Source organism: Phodopus roborovskii, unplaced genomic scaffold, assembly GCF_943737965.1.
Source record: "Phodopus roborovskii unplaced genomic scaffold, PHOROB, whole genome shotgun sequence".
Classification (NCBI taxonomy): Eukaryota; Metazoa; Chordata; class Mammalia; order Rodentia; family Cricetidae; genus Phodopus; species Phodopus roborovskii.
The window spans coordinates 33,496,336-33,514,243 of NW_026126540.1; the positions used below are offsets into that span (position 1 = coordinate 33,496,336).

General features: G+C 35.8%; 1 protein-coding gene across 1 annotated transcript in view; it reads right to left on the reverse strand.

Annotated features, from left to right (window-relative positions):
- Positions 1-5,061: 5,061 nt before the first annotated feature.
- The window catches only part of Sycp1 (synaptonemal complex protein 1), a 100,513-nt gene continuing 87,666 nt past the window's right edge, over positions 5,062-17,908 (reverse strand). Inside the window, exons 30-33 of the mRNA XM_051199129.1 lie at positions 13,659-13,835; positions 7,802-7,945; positions 5,385-5,462; positions 5,062-5,289 (exon numbers count right to left, since the gene is read on the reverse strand). Coding sequence (XP_051055086.1) covers positions 5,152-5,289; positions 5,385-5,462; positions 7,802-7,945; positions 13,659-13,835 — 537 coding nt within the window. The 3' untranslated portion in view covers positions 5,062-5,151. The remainder of the gene's footprint in view (positions 5,290-5,384; positions 5,463-7,801; positions 7,946-13,658; positions 13,836-17,908) is intronic.

The window sequence follows — 17,908 nt, forward strand, 5'->3', positions numbered from 1 at the left end:
TCAGAGTTCTCCAAGAAATGCTCAGAAAGGTGGAAGACTATGTCTGCTAAAGAAAAGGGAAAAATTGAAGACATGGCAAAAGCTGACAAGGCTCATTATGAAAGAGAAATGAAACCTACATCCCCTCAATGGGGGGACCAAAAAGAAGTTCAAGAACGCCAATGCACCCAAGAGGCCTTCTTTGGCCTTCTTGATCTGTTCTGAGTATCGCTCAAAAATCAAAGGAGAACACCTGGCTTGTTCATTAGTGATGTTGCAAAGAAACTGGAAGAGATATGGAACAACAATGCTGCAGATGACAAGCAGCCCTATGAAAAGAAGGTTGCCAAGCTGAAAGAGAAGTACAAAAAAGGATATTGCTGCTTACAGAGCTAAAGGGAAACTCAATGTAGTGAAAATGGGGTGGGTGGTCAAGGCAGAAAAGAGCAAGAAAAAGAAGGAAGAGGAAGATGATGAGTAGGAAGAAGAATAAGAAGAAGATGAAGATGATGATGAGTAAGTTGGTTTTAGACAGGTTTTTTGGGGTTTTTTTGTTGTTGTTGTTTTTGTTATTGTTGTTTGGCTGGTTGGGTTTTTTTTTTTTCCTATAAAACATTTAAACCCCCTGTATACCACTCACTCCTTTTAAAGAAAAAAAAATTAACATGTAAGGCTGTGTAAGATTTGTTTTTAAACTGTACAGTGTCTTTTTTTGTTTTGTTTTGTTTTTGTATAGTCAACACACTACCAAATGTATCTTTAGATAGCTCTGTCCTAGTGGTATTTTCAATAGCCACTAACCTTGCCTTGTACAGTCTGGGGATTGTAAATTGGCATGGAAATTTAAAGCAAGTTCTTGTTGGTGCACAGCACAAATTAGTTATATATGGTGATGGTAGTTTTTTGGGGTTTGTTTTGGTTTTTTCTCATCTTCAGTTGTCTCTGATGCAGCTTATACGAAGATAATTGTTCTGTTAACTGAATGCCACTCTGTAATTGCAAAAAAAAATTGCAGCTGTTTTGTTGACATTCTGAATTCTTCTAAGTAAATACAATTTTTTATAAAAAATACAATTTTATATTTCACTAAATTTGAAAATCTAAAACTGAATCAATTTCTAGATGGATGTAACATACCAAATTTAAACACAACATGAAATAAACAAGTTAAGCTTCTATAGAAAATGAGATTATAGCAGTAATTTAAAATCTCACAACAAAAGCCCAAGTCCTGATGCAGTCAGTACAGAATTCCACCAAACCTTCAAAGAACCAAGATAACTCAAATTATTCTGTAAAACAGAAATGGAAAAAAAACATTTTTAAACTTTTTTACAAAGCCAGTATTACCCTAATACCAGATAAAGATCCAACAGCAAACAAAAAGAGTATTATACACCAATCTCTCCAATGAACACTGACACAAAAATTACCAATAAAACACTTTCAAACCAATTCAAGAATACATCCAAAAGAATCATTCGATACTCAGGGCGTTGGTAGCATATGCCTTTAATCCCAGCACTTGGGAGGCAGAGGCAGGAGGATCTCTATAAGTTCGAGGTCAACTCGAGAGTTCCAGAACAGGCTCAAAAGAAATACAAGGAAACACTGTCTCAAAAAAAAAAAAAAAAAAAAAAAAAAAAGGCTCCCTGCCACCCCCCCAAAAAAACAAACATTCGCTACAATCAAGTTGGCTTCATTCTAGAGATCCAGAGTGGTTCAACATACAAACACTAACGCGGTTAAATAAGGATTAGGATAAACAAATAGGCCAAATAGATGTTTATTCAGGGAGAAATAACTTACAACCTAGACAGATGAACACCAGGAAATTCAACCCGATCCTCTCCTGTCCTCTCCTGTCCGAGTCATGCCAGCACGAGGGCCTTTTCTGGCTCTCCCTCCGACCTCCTTCCCCAGGTCACTCCGCCCATGGCTCCACCCCCAATGGGCGTGGTCAGTGCCACAGAACTATCTCACTACAAAACACAAACACAATCCATGCAGAAATCACATTATCATTTCATGTGATGCCAAAAAGGCCTGCGACAAAATCCAACATTCCTCCATGATAAAAAACCCTTGGAAGACTAGGGAAGGAGGAAACATACCTCAACATAATAAAGGCTACCTGTAACAAACAATAACTATCATCATAAAAGGAGAAAAACTAAAAACATTTCCATTAAGATCTGGAATATGATAAGGGTATCCATTTTTACTATTCCTATTCAATATTGTATCTAGCTAGAGTAGTAAGACAAGGAAATAAAAGCCGTACAAACAGAAAAGAGAAAATATTCTTACTTGTAGATAACATGATTCCATACATAAGAGATCTCAAAGATTCCCCCTAGGAAACTCCTAGAGCTCTAGGAGTGAGAGTTCTCTATTGGAACAGAACTGATAGAATTAAAATGTAGTTTATTAGACTGTGGTCTGGGTAGTCTACCAATAATGGAAATACAGAGAATCTGGAAGTAATTCAGTCCATGAGGATGACGTCTTCAATCTAAGTTAAAATCCTGAAGAAGTTGGCAGCAACAGGCTTGCCAGTGAAAGCGAGGGCAAGCAGTTTCTTTCATGTTTCAAATAATCTGATTTAAAAAAAAAATCCCCCTACTGGAGTGCCCAGTATCCTGAGTCCCAGTTAATCACTGACATAGTCAAGATGGAAAGCACGATTAGCCATCACAAACAATTAGGGATCAGGTAAAATAGTGGAAGAGGGGATAGAAACACTGTAAAGGCCTATCACTGGATGCAGATTCACAGATTAAGATACAAGGGAATAGGTTTAATATAGGTTATTAACTTTATTCAGGAAGAAATCATTTACATAAGAAACCAATGACCTGCAAGTTTCCCCTCCAAGGGTCCACACCCAGACTGCTCTCTGTGACCAAGAGAGAGCGCTGGGGTCTGGACCCCAGACCTAACCTAACCCTCCACCAAGTCCGCACCTGTGACCATGCCAAACAGGCGTGATCAGTGCTACAGGTGCAGGCGGGGTGGACATCTCACTACAAGTGTCAGCAAAAAAACACTGTAAGAGCCAGAATGCCAGTTGTGAAATAGTCTTCTAGACATGACAAGGAACCTGCACCAATAAAATTTCAGCAATATGGTCACCTAAACAAGACTGGCATAATGACACCAGGTGAAATCCCAATGTGGATGGGGAAATTTTCACAGGGTCCCACACCTAAATACTGAGCTACAGAAAATCAATGACTGCTGAGAAAGAATCCGTCTCCAGAGATGAGCCACGAACACATTATCCATTCCAAAGTGATCAGCTTTAAACATGTGTATATATGAGCAACACTAAATGGACTCAGAGGTGTGTATGTGCGTGCGTGCGTGCGTGCGTGCGTGCGTGCATGTGTGTGTGTGTGTGTGTGTGTGTGTGTGTGTGTGTGTGTGTGTGTAGCAGTGAAAAAAGGTCATGAATTTGAGAGGGGAACATAAGTTTGAGGGGGAAGAGCAGAGTAGTAATAATCTAAATATAGTACCCAAATGAAATTCTCAAAACAATAAAAACTTTAAGTTAAGCTAAATATCACATTTTAAAGATTTATTTAATCCTCAAAAGTGGCTTATGGGGACTAATTATGAAGTTTTAATTAAAGAGATCAGAAATGCTAACATCATAGCTAAATTATCCAAGTACCTACAGTTACATGAATTGAAGGAACATAACTTCTGTAACTTTACAGAATTTCTAAATTTTTCTCTTGTAGATGGCCTTTAATGGCTGAGCCATCTCTCCAGCCCCTGCCTAGCCTTTCCTACCAAAACAAAGGCCACCCCATATGGGGACTGACTGTATGTTCCATGAGACTATAATTATTTGCACACAGCTCCAAAACTATTTTACTTTCCTCCTTAAAATCCTTCATACCCATTCTCCTCTCAATTGTCAATATTTTCACTCATAGTAAATGGCCCTAACTCCTATATTCTTGTCTTACCTTGGTTTCTATTGCTGTGATAAAGACTATGACCAAAAGCAACACTAGAAGAAAAAGATTTATTTCACCTTATAGTTTGTAGTCCATCATGAAGGCAAATTGAGGAGGCAACTTAAAATAGGAGCCTGCAGGTAGGAACTGAAGCAGAGACTATGAAAGAGTGCTCCTTACTGTCTTGCTCTCCATTGCTTGCTCAGTCTGCTTTCTTACATGACCCTTGAGACCACATGCCCAGGGGTGGCACTGCCCCCAGTGAGCTGGGACCTCCCAGATCAATCATTAATCAAGAAAATGCCCTACAACTTGCCTACAAGCATTCTGATGGAGGACTCTTAACTGAAGTTCCTTTTCCCAGATGCCTCTAGCTTGTGTCAAGTTGACAAAAAAATACTAACCAGGATAATCATTATAGAAACAAGATGTAAAACTAAAAATCCTACAAAATTTCATTCATTTAGCATCACTTTGTGTCATAAATTACTTCCTCTTACCTGTTACTATTGTAGAAATTCTTTCTAATATTCAACCCTTTACCTAACCAATAAATTCTACCCTTCTTGCCTATTGTAAGACAGTCTACAAAAACCTTTGCCTCTGCTAACCCACTTCCCTCTTTAGTAACTTCACCATTTATCATCTTCCTTGAAAGTAGGACCTCTTGAACTTCTTATACTTAGTAGCAAAAGTTGCCGACATTTCTTTTCCATCATTCTCTTCTCAAATTCTTCCAATCACTGAAATTACTGGAAAAATTACCAATGATCTCCCATCAATTTAATTGTATCTCTGAGAAATATTTAATATAATTTATCATTCCCTTCTCTAAAAGTTATAATGATCAAAGACTCTCAAAGAATCCATAAGAAATATTTGTTTGCATCCAAAATATTTTAATAGTAAAGAATGAATTATAAATCTCAATAATGCATTTCTAATAATCAAAAGATCAAGTTGAAAAACTTGGAACTTTAATATCCAATGCAAGTAAAAGCAATGAAATGTAATTATCTGAATATAAAATTCATATAACATATACTTATATCTAAACCAAAAATATAATAACATGAACACAAATTATTTAATAAAGTAATTTTAAAGTCTAAATTTCTGGGTACAGTTTGATTCTCTGGTAAATAATAAAATAGTTAAACATTTAAAGTTATTAGACTCTACAATCAGCACTGATTTCGTGAAATTAAGCAAATAACTTTTCTGCTTCCTTTAGTCTTCTTTTCCTATCAATTTTAGCAATTGTTGCCCAACGGTCCTCTCTCATTTTTCCCACACCTCCAAACGTCACAAAAGATGAAGGAGTTGATAGTGATAAAGGAGTCTAAATACAAAATAAAGTAAAACAATATCTTAGTATTTTTTAAAAAAGAAATCAGCTTTTATATTTTGCTTTCTGAAATAAAATTTATAAGCTACCTGTTTGGGGGTTAGATGAGAATGTGGTGAATTATTACTGTAAAGTCTGTTTGATATCTCTTCCTCTGAAACCATGCTCTACATAAAAACACAAAAATGCAATGTTACAGTTATTAACAATGTTATATTAGTAAATTTTTTTCAACATAACACCTATAAGGAGAATAAGAAGTACAGCAAGTAGAAAAACAGGAGGATTAGCAAAAAGAAGAAGGAGAAGAAGGAGGAGGAGGAGGAGAAGAAAGATGAAGAGAAGATAAAAAGGGAAATAGGGCTTGTAACATTTGCACTTTGAGATATGAAAGTAAAGTACATATTATGCGCAAAACTCTAGAAAGCTATACCAAAAACATGTGGTTGTCTGCTACAAGTCTGTGGATTGGTTGGGGTGTAAGGCTGAACTTGACCAAAAAAATCAATTGCCAGCCAATATTACCTTTGGAAGATAGAGGAATTAAAATAATACTCCAGAGTTACAAAACAGTTATTTCAGTTCTTCCAACATAATTGTTGCCTAGGAGACAGAGAGGTTCCTGGTCCATCCCACTTTACAATGTTCTCAAGGTCATACACAATAATTTTATTTATTTTAATTTTTCCATAGTTTTTCAGTGCTGGGCATTAAAGCTAGGGCAACAATAATAGACAAATACTACCACTAAGCTATAACCTTACCCATAGAACTCTTCTTTTAAAAAATGAAAATGTAATAATTTAAAGTCGTTTTGAGTATCACAGTAGCTAAGAAATTGGCCAAGATCACCCTGCTAGAATTATAACAGAAATTAAAGCATTGGAATGCTTACCTCCAAAGTACAGGCTATTTCTAATCATTCTTACTACATTTGTATGTGTCTGGACTGAATTTTTCACTGGAAGAAATTACATATAATGACTTCCATAGCTATGGTACCAAGCTGTATTCAAATTCTGGTTTCATGCCTTACGGTATGATCTTATAAAAGGAACTTAGTTTCCTCAACTATAAAACAAAAATGACAACATTCTCTACACTTTTACAGAATAAAATTGTAATATACAATTAAAATAATCTATGGAAAACATTTTAAATAGGTCCTAGTTCATAATTTTAATTATTGAGATGTCAATCATTATCTATAAGATTCTGGGACTCCATATGTTTACTTCAGTAACAGGGTTCTAATATTCAACTACTCGGTATTACGAAACAACCAATTAGAGGCTCTTAAGAAATAATAACCTTTAAATATATGATAGTTTTAAGAGGAAATAATGAAACAAGGAGGCAGAAGCAGGTAAATTCTGTTCAAGTTCAAGGCCAGCATGATCTACATAGTGAGTTCTAGTACAGCTAGACAGCTATGTAGAAAGATCCTGTCTCAAAAAAAAAAAAAGAAAAGAAAAAAAGAAATGAAATAATGGATCAGTTGACTTTAACCAGAGTTTTATCACAAAGGATAGATAAAATTTATTGCAAGCTGAAATAGCTCAGTTGGGAGAGCGTTAGACTGAAGATAAAATTTATTGCTCAATTTAGTGTAGTTCTCTTAAATCATTCTACAATTTAATTTTTTAACCTTTATCATCCTTTAAGAAAGTATTTGTATGCATAAATTAAAGTAAATATTCCTATAAAATAGTAGGGGAAGTAGTTTCCTTAAGCATGCTCTCCTTACTACATTACTCCTTAGGATTGACGTAATGTTTCAGTTTCCAATCAATACTATAATATGAATATCAACCATTAGTGGTATAAAATAAAGCAACATATATACATTACGCCTTAGGATTGACATAATGTTACAGTTGCCAATCAATACTGTAATATGAATATCAATCATTAGTGGCATAAAATAAAGCAACATATAACACGAAAGAAATGAGACCCTTAATAACAAATTTGGCTGTAAAACTATTAAAATGTTAATTCTACTTCTATGGTTTTGATTTTGTTGTTTTGGGTGTTTTGTTTTGTTTTGTTTTGCTTTTTCAAAACAGGGTTTCTCGGTGGCTTTGGAGGCTGTCCTGGAAGCAGATCTTTGTAGCCCAGGCTGGTCTCAAACTCACAGAGAATCGTCTGCCTCTGTCTCCCAAGTACTAGGATTAAAGGTGTATGCTACCCGGCTTCCATGTCTATGTTTTAAATGTAGAAAAACTTCATAATATTTTTCTGGAAAATAAGACAATGATTAGTCATCTCATATGCCAAGTATGTGAGATGGTGTGTGTTTTAAGTATCATGTTTTTGGAAATTTAGACAAAAATTGTTTGAACTTTAATGTCTGTCAAATGACATGAAAAGATATGATTCTATGCTGTGACAATTTTGTTGTATTTCATTACCTCAATAATAGATAACTATGCACATATGCTATACATTTATATCAAGAAATAACACAAATAATATGAGCAAGTAAAAATGTTCATATTTTTACCAAGAGATCAGTAGTTTCCGAACTATCTGAATTAACATCAAATTCAAAGACTGTTTTTCTCTTTTTATTACTTCTTCCAGTAGGTGTATATTTGTTTTCTCTTTGATATACTTTCATTTTAGTTGGTGTTTTCACTGTATATTCCTGTGCAAAAATAAAAAACCATATATAAGTGGTTAATATGGCAGGATACACCTGTAATCCCCCCAGGGACTCTTAGGTGTCCATGTAGAGTATATGACAGGGAAAAGTTCCAGTAGAGGAAGAATGGTCATCAGCAATAATACATTTTTTTGAAACTGTGGAAATGTCCATTAGTGTAAATAGTGTTCTTAAAGTTTTCTAAAAGTTAATCTTCTGATAAAGTATTTTACTGATAATTCAAAAGTTGTAAAGTTGCTTATATATAGACTGTTTACTACTGGTTGACTTTGGAAGACTTGCAAGAAGAAGCAAAACTTTAAATAAGCAAACATCTTATGAGCAGGATGCAATTTAACCCATCATTGTTTCAACATTATCATCGATTTTTTTACAGAAAGACAATCATAAAGATATACATATCTAATAGTACAGATACTAATTTGCTGGATAGATCACTATGATGTACCAAAGCTAAAATATTTGTAATTTTTCATGATTCATCCAGCATACTTCAAAATGTTCCCATACATAGCCAATGAAATATTATATGTATTTTACTGCCTTACAATATTTTTGACATAACTTGCTAATTGTAAAATGAACTATTATCTTCAGAATGTTGAATGAACCTACAAAATAATTTACACTTTATTAAAGAATAGTTACATGGGGAGTAACCTTAACAATAATTGGATTATTGACTACTTTCACTCATGTCTCCCACTGTCATTCTTGACAATGGATCCCTCTATAACTTGCAACATCACCTTTCTCCAAATAAGATTACCTAGCTTGTTTTGTAAATTTGTATGAGGCCTTATTTTAAATTATTTGGATAAGAGGCCAAGAACTTGAAAATATCAGGCCCAGACCCCAATTGCCAGTAACAGTATCCTTCACAAATGAAAGAGAACTTAATATATAATGTATTAATGTGAAATATTAATAAATATGTAATATAGTGTAACAAATATGTAATTTCTAGATAAAAAACTTGTCAGTCATGGATTTTTTTCATACTAGAAATACTAAGGTGAGACCCTTCAGTCTAAAATAAAAGGGTGCTAGCTTCAAATCCACAGAAAGAAATTCAAGGTACTAGGGTGACAACGGCTGTATAGGAAACTATAAAAGATAGTATAAATTTTATTTGTAACTTATTTATTTTCCTATATGATTTTAAACACAAATAAAGTAACAATTGCAATGCTATATAATACCTACAATGTATTAACTACCACATGGTTTACCTCAAAATGACATAATAAAAGAGGAGAAAGGGAATAAAACTATATTGGAGCAAATGTTTTCAACACTGTTGAAATTACATTAATACTAATTCAAATTAAATAATTTTAAAGTACCATCAAGCAATGACTCTAAAAACAGTAAAAAAAAAAAAAAAAAAAAGAAAGAAAAAAAAGAAAAAAGAAAAAAACAACTCAAAAAAAAGATTTCACTCTAAAAAAGTACCTACTTAATCTAAAAGGAAGGAGCAATACAAGAAAAAACTAGATGTAAGATTCAGCATAAGCAACAAAATGATGGAAGTACTTTCTACCATCTCAGTAATTAATTCAATGTCAATAATCACTCTAACCAAAGAACAAAGACTAGGATATTAGGCTATGTGGAAAAGATGTGGATTGTATGCTGCTCACAAAAGGCAAACTTTAGGTCTAATAGCAAAGAGATTAACAGTAAAAAGTAGAAAGTGATGAATTGTATTAAGATAAAGAATGGCATTTTTTGCTAAGTTGAGTGAGTAATGCTATTTATCATGCCAGAAATACCCAAATTCAAATGCTAGCTTTGCTACTCAACATTCAGAGTAACCTGCTTTAGCTTCTTTCTTTCTCTTCTTTGGTGGGGGAGATCCTTCTGTTTGTTGTGAATACATGTTTCTCTTATTGGTTGGTGAATAAAGCTGTTTCGGCCAATGGATAGGCAGGACATAGCCAGGCAGGAAGTATAGGCAGGGCTACCAGAGTAGAAAAATTCTGGAAAGAGGAACACAGAGAGGAACCTACAGGCAGATGCCATGTAGCTGCTGGGAAGTTAGGACACTGGCATTCTCCTGTAAGATAAGGTAATGTGGAAATTCATAGATTAATAGTTATGGGTTAATAATTAAAGAGAGAGCTAGCCAGTAAGAAGCCTAAGCCATCAGCCAAACAGTTTATAATTAATATAAGCCTCTGTGTGTTTATTTGGATCTATGGGACCAGGCAAGACAGAAACCTCCATCTACATTTCTTTACTCGTTGAATAAAAACTTCTTAAAGGCTTTTCAAACACCTGAAGGACTTCAGGTACATCTAAAATACATAATATTGTGTTTTGCTGAGCACAAAATAGTTCATCAACAAAATCTGCTATTAAAAAAAAAGAATGTCATTTTTAAGAGCTCAGTCTATCAAAACATGTTATAAGCAGACAAGCAGAGCCCCCCCAAAAAAACCATATGAGCTTATAACCAGGAAAAATAGTGAATTCAAATTTACACTTTTACTAATTAGTAGATCAGCTAAACAGACATTAAGGAAACAATGTCTTAAAGATTCTATAATGCAACAAATGAATATTAAGGAAATTCATAGATGTGCATATAGCACATTAATAAATATCTAATGAGTTAAGAAGAGTTACAAGATCCAGACATGCTGGCACACACCTTCAACACCAGCCCCCAGGAAGTAGATCTGTATTTGAGGATAACCTGGTCTATGGAGCAAGTCCCAGGGCACCAGGGCTATACAGAGAAACCCTGTCTCAAAAAAAACAAAAATTAAAATAAAAAAAAGGAGTTAAAGGAAGCTTGAAGACATATGAAAATCTACAGCATATAGTAAAACCAATGCTTGGAAGAAAAACTGTAGCTATAAATGCCTCCATCAAAAAATTAAGATCAAGAAACCAGGCATGATGGCTCACAACTATACTCCCAGCACTCAGATATTAAGACCAGCTCAGGTTATATATCAAGTAGTCTTGGCTATAATGCAAAATTCTGACTCAATTTAAAAAAAAAAAAAAAAAAAAAGGCAAAGGAAGGACTAGAGGTACAACAATTTAATACATTGGTTACATAACTTGTATCTTAAATAGAAAAGATGAAAAAGCTGTAAAATCTCATTTAATTCGTAAGTAATATATTAACGTAAGCTTTTTGGTTTTAACAAATGTGTTATGATGTGGGGAAACCTAGATGAAAGATACACAGAATTTCTATATATTACCTCAGCAAGTTTCTGAAAACACAAAATAAACTGCAGTTAATTAAAAAGATAACTACATCCACTAGAATGACTAGAATAAAAAGGCTAAGAATCCCAGATGTTGGTGGCACATGCCTTTAATCCCAGCACTGGGGAGGCAGAGGCAGGTGGATTTTTGTGAGTTCAAGGCCAGCCTGGTTTACAAAGCTAGTTCCAGGACAGGCTCCAAAGCCTTGAAAAACCAGAAAAAAAGGGGATGGGGGAGAAGAAGAAAAGGCTAAGAATAGAGTACCATTGGAATGCTCATTAACTCTAGGTATAATGCAAATTACTAAAAACTGAGTGGCAGTATATACTAAAATGCATATATCTCCACAATCTAGCAATTTCATCCCTTTATGCATATATAACTAAAGTGTGTATGTCAGGTACTAGAACCTGAAAACTATCCAATATTCATTAACACAACTGAACAAAAAACAGTAACACAATCACACACTAGAATGTTATATATGCAAAATGCTCTATAACTTTAAGCTACAACATAGATGAACCTAGTAAACATAATATTCAATAAAAGAAATCCAGATAAAGAATATGTGCTACATGAGGAGTTGAGATTAATAACTGATCTTGGAAGGACTAGTGATTAGAGATTTTCTGAAATAACAGTAATACTCTATTTTAATCTAAGTCTTGGTTAGGTTACAAAGTTGTGTTTGGTTTAATTTAAGGTGAATAATTAAGATCTGTATTTTTTCTTAGAAGTATTTAAATGAAGTTTTAAAACTGAAGTTATTCTTTAACATTGTTTCATATTTTAAACAATGTGGTTGTGGATAATTTAATATAAAGAAAGGCTTTTCTAAGCTATATAGTCATGCTGGCTCATTTGTTGTCAATTTGACACAAGCTAGAGTGATCTAGAAAGAGGGAACCTCAATCAAAACAATGCCTCCATAAGCCTGGACTATAGGCAAGTCTTTGCATCAATTTCTTGATTAATGTAAAGTTCAGTCCACTGGGGGAGTGCAACCCTGGGCAGGTGGGCCTGAGTTGTAGAAGAAAAGATGAGCAAGCAATGGGAATCAAGTCACTGATCAGCGTTCCTCCTTGGCTTCTGCTTTAGTTCCTGCCCTGACTTTCCTCCATGACAGACTTTGTCATAACAATAGAAAGAACACTAGAACTAAAGTTGACTAATTCTCATAAGCTGAATAATATTTGTATTTATCAGATTTGGACTGAACATTTTTTTCTTTCTTGCTGGAATGGTCAACAACAACACATATCATAAAGAATATGAAATATATTTGAAGCCAAATCCATCTCTGTGTCTTATTTAAAAATGAAAGAACTGATCCTATGATGAACAAATACTTCTTCCCATTTATTTCAAGGAAATGAAGAAAATAAGACAAAATTTTCAATTTAAAAGAGTGGAAACAGGTTCAGATACTTTGCACCTCAACTTGCAAAAGAAGTGTTCTTGTATAGATCAGTCTTCAATACTGGGTAGGAATGTCTCATTCTCTTAAGTTATAAACCTGGGTAACAAATCTATTTAGTCATCTGTGTATCTAGCTGAGCAGGGGAAAGAAAACGTAAGAGTTGAACAACATATAAAGGAGGGGTTTATCAGAATAAAATTCTGCACTTATACTTAGTGTGGCAAGGTTGTATGAGTTTCCTGCAAATTAAATAAATGTGAGCTAGGTGTTATCGTGGTAAATAAGGATCAGGATAAACAAATAGGCCGAATAGATGTTTATTCAGGGAGAAATAACTTACAACCTAGACAGATGAACATCAGGAAATTCAACCCGATCCTCTCCTGTCCAAGTCACGCCAGCAAGAGAGCTCCTTACTTGGCCCCCTCCGACCTCTTTCCACAGGTCACTTCCGCCCATGGCTCCACCCCCCAATGGGTGTGGTCAGTGCTACAGAAGGACTATCTCACTACAGGGTGTGGTGGAACATGCTTTTAATCCCACTTCAGAGGCAGAGGCAGGAGAATCTCAGTGAGTTCAAGACCAGCCTAGTCTAAATAGCAAGTCAAGGATAGCAAAGACTACAAAGAGACCCAGGTCTCAGAATACCAAAAGAAGTAAACATGCAGAAGGGAGCTAAAATTGAGTCATCTTGCTAATGACAATTACTCTAAGGTACCTGCTAAATAAAAGGCAGAAAAATGATGTACAACAAATAGTAATTTGGGTGATAACTATAGCAGTCCAGAAAGCATCAAATCAGAACCAGATCTCCCATATCAAGACTTTTCATTGAAAAATGACAAGCCAGTTATGGAATCTGCCCAAGATGCCATTAAGTTTGGACAAATAAGACAAAATGATTTTAAAAATGAAACTATTTCATGCTGATACCATAAAAAAATGGTCTTCACAAAAGGGAGGGGTATATATGTATGAATCTATGGCATATAATACCAAAACATTTTTATAAAAAAAATTACTGTTAATTTATTATCAACCAACCTTTACGAATGCTGTAGATAAAATTTTTTTGGCAGATGTCTGCATACAATCTCTGTTTTCTTTGGATTTGCCACTATCCATTGATGAAGAAATCCGAGATTTTTGTGAAGGAGTTGTTTTAGAATCAAATTTCTGACAAGTGGTTTCAGCTGATTCCAGTAAAGATACCTGTATTTTCTACATTAGACAAAAATGAATACACCATATTAGTTTGTTTTTTAAAATAATTTGTCAGTATGAAGTCCGTGTTTGCCTCAAACTCCAAAATACACTTTTCAGGCGCATTCGTCTTTTAATGGGAGGGAAACATGCCAACAGGGAAATTTTCAGAAAAACAAAACCTGAAAGAAATGGGCATTTGCTCCATTTTTGAGAGTAAATATGTTACAAATTTACTCAACTCAATGATTTTTCTCAACTCTTATCTTTGTATTCACATGATAAATTGCTAGCAATTTCTTTCCATATACATTACACATATAACCTAGTAAATGATAAAAATTTCCTAGTAAAACACACACACACACAAGAAAGAGAGAAACGGAGAAAGAGAGAGAGTGCATGTGTGTGAGTGTACTGGGATCAAACCTAGAGCTTTACACAAGCTAGGAAGTCCCCTATGACTGAGTTACATCCTAAGTCCTCAAAGGTAGTAATAATTACTTTAGTGGAATATTATATGAACTCCAAGTACATCATATTCTATTCTATCTCTTTCTTTGCTCATATCATCTCCATTAATACAATTATGGAAAATACTCAACTGACAGAATGAAATACACACAGCTATGCTTATGTACACACACACAGGATTAAAGTACCATATTTCAAAAGTTGGGTATTTGAACTTGGAGAATGAGTTTAAACTAGGCGTATAAGGTGAATGACTAAAAAGTGTTTGCAAAAGGCTGGAGAGTTTGCTCAGCGATTAAGAGCACTGGAGGTAAGAGCACTGGATGTTCTCTTCTAGAGTATCCCAGTCCCATTCCCAGCACCTGCATAGTAGCTCACAACCAATTTTAACTCCAGCTGCAGGGGAGCCAATGCCCTCTTCTGGCCTTCTTGGGAACTATAAGCACATAGTGTGCAGACATGAATGAAGACAGAAAACCCATGGGGTCATACAAATCTGAGTGGCCTGTGATGCTACCCAGTGCTATGGTGATGATGACTGTGCCAGAGCTGCAGCAGAGGGCCAAGTCTGGATTTGTGGCACTACTGCAGCCAGGGTCTGTGCTGAGGCCTGAGGCTCCTGTTTCCATCCAAGTCCAGGGTTTGGGCTGCCACCTAGAGCCACGTTACTGTCCCAGGGCTACACTGCACAATGCCACTTGGGCCATGCCCTTTTGAGTAGCCTGCACTGACACCTGAGGCAATGATGACTTCCAGATCTGGCTGTTGCCAAAGACCATGTCTGGGTCTGTGGTCCTACCACAGCTGGGATCAGTGTTGAAGTCCTAGGCCTGTGACACCACTAGAGATCACATGGAATCCCAGGGTCTGGACCACGACCTTGGTCTCTGGGGGCTGTACTGGCACCAGAGTCATGTCAACCAGTCCTGAGCGGCTGCTGAGGGCCTATCTGAGTCTGTGATCCTGCTGCACCTGGGATGGGGGGGGGGGGCTATGTTTGACGTCTGTGGCCCCTGTTACCACAGGGGGCCATAGGAACCATTCATGATGAAATTAGAGGGTCATGCTGAGCTGGCCCCACCCTTCGATGGCCCTGGAAAAGCTGGCCTTGATTTTCACTGTAGCAAAAGAGCTGGCCCCCACATTCAGGAGAGAAGACCACACCCCTCATAGGCAAGGGAGAGCTGGTCTTGATGGCATGGCATGGAAGTGCTGGCTCTGTCCCTTGCCTGAGGGGCTGACCCCAGTGGACTGGACTGACCAGCTCAAGACCCTGGCCTTGAGTTAGACTACCATAACATCTACCCCATCTAGAACCTGCTGGAGCTTATAAAAGGGACTGATCCTATGAAAGAAGACCCACAGGATCTCCATGACTCAGGGTGGCCACAGTATATCCGAGAGGAGTTTCTGTGAGGATCCATTGATGATGGTGTACCAGAAACCAGAGACCTTGAACCAGATCAATGACTCACTGCAATGAACATTTCCAAGTAGAGCTGATTGTACAAAAGAGTACACTGTAGGACACACACTGAAGCTTCCAATACCACTAGGACAAATGAAGAGGTAATGAAGAGGCAGGAAAGATGAAGAGCAAAGGATTTGTTTGTTTGTTTTCTTTTTCAGGATGTTTAGTTAGTTGGTTTGATTTTTTTTATTCTTTTGGGGGTCAGATGGAGGGATAGGGAGGTGAGCAGAATTGGAGTATAGGATTTGAAATTTCCAAAGAATCAGTAAAGAAATTATATTACATAAAAATAAAAAGTTAAAATTTAACTGACTACAGGTTTGTTAAAATTTAAGTGACTACAGGTAATATTAAAAAAATTAACTAAGAGCACATAATATTCTCTTCTCTGGATATATTATTATCTTACCAGGTAATTACAAGCACATCTCTAGACTTAAATTTGCATATCTAGAAAAATCGAGCTACTAAATGGAAATGATTCGGTTACTGACTCATGTTAATGATCTATCACTTCACAACCATTTTTCCAGCCGGTAGGAATTTTTCTGGACTTTTTATGAGAATTGATTTGGGACACCTATGTATATCAAGTTGTCTTTGAACCTGCAGCATCTTAGCCTCCCAAAAGCAGAAGTAAAGGCCTGGCACTTTTTTTTTCAATTGTATTTATGTATCTTTTTCATACATGTTTCTACCATTAACTGAAAGTTCATGTTTTTTCTGCTCTCTGGATTGAATTCATCAGAGGACATACTTGGACTATTATAGCTTTTCCAGGACAGATTCTCCCCAACTAAATCTCAGAGTGGCAATTTAAAGTCACTGTTCCACCACCTTGTGGCCATGTCAGGGAAATGCCATTTATCTGACTGTTTCAAAGACAACCCTGGCTTTCCCAAACATATCCCTTGAAGAGTACATCTTTCTTCATAATAATGGAAATTATCAAAGAAACATGTATTTCTATAAACACCATAATTTTCTGAATATTGTATTTCAAATGATACAGAACACACACTGATTCTCTGTTATATTTACCTTATATGGCATTTAGTCTATGCCAAAGATTAAATAGTTTATAAATACCATCTCAATCCTCCTAAAAAAATTGAAACTATAAATAAAATAATCTCTTTAGAAATGAGAAAACTAAGGTATGAAGAATTTAAGTAACTTACACAAAGTCAGAAACATTTGATCAATTAGATCGATTAGAATATCATATTAGATATATGATATTCTAGCATGATTTTAAAAAGTATAATTCTCAAAGCCCTAGTTAAATTTCTTCAATTCTATAATGATTATTTTTAGGTTGTGCAGCATAAATAACATGCAGACTCCCCAGATAAAAGATATAGCACTTACTAATCTATCTGATAACACATATAATTGTGTATATTATAAAGTTAAACATGAATCAGCATATCTCTAGGAAAACAACATATATTTTAATTATATGAATAGTCTATATTTACAAAAGAATATCAGTGATTAAATATTTTTTCATCTTTATCATATAGGGCACTGACTACAACCTTGCTGAATAATTTTATTATGATGATAATTTCTCCAGTGATAATCTTTTCAAGTGTCTGGTACAGTTTCTGGGAAAATAAAGCATCAAGTACTCTCAAGAGATCCCTGGAGCACAAAAGGACTTTGCGAACACATCCCCCATGGAGGGATAACTGCCTTAACCTAGAGACAGGAGAGAAGCCCTAGTCCCTACTTCACATGACCTGTCAGACCTACATGACCCCTACTGGATGACATTCCCCTACATATGGAATTGGGGTGGGGGATGGGAGGGTGATTAGAGTGCATGTGAGAGGGCAGAGAGGGTAAAAGGGAGGGAGGAAGGGAGGGAGTGAGGGAGGTTGAGAGGGAGGGAGTGAGGGAGGGAGAGGGAACTGGGATCAACATGTAAAATAATAAATTAAATTTAAAAAAATGCTTTGACTCCAAAATTTAAGTTCAAGGACAAGTTACTGGGGGAAAGGATTTCTATTTTTGTTTCCACAGAAAATGAAAAGCAGTGGATTCCTTCCAGACTAATGTGGTTTGATCAAGCCAGACCACCTGAAACAGAGTACCAGGTGATCCTACATTCAAAACAGCTGGACAAAGCAGCCTGACAGAC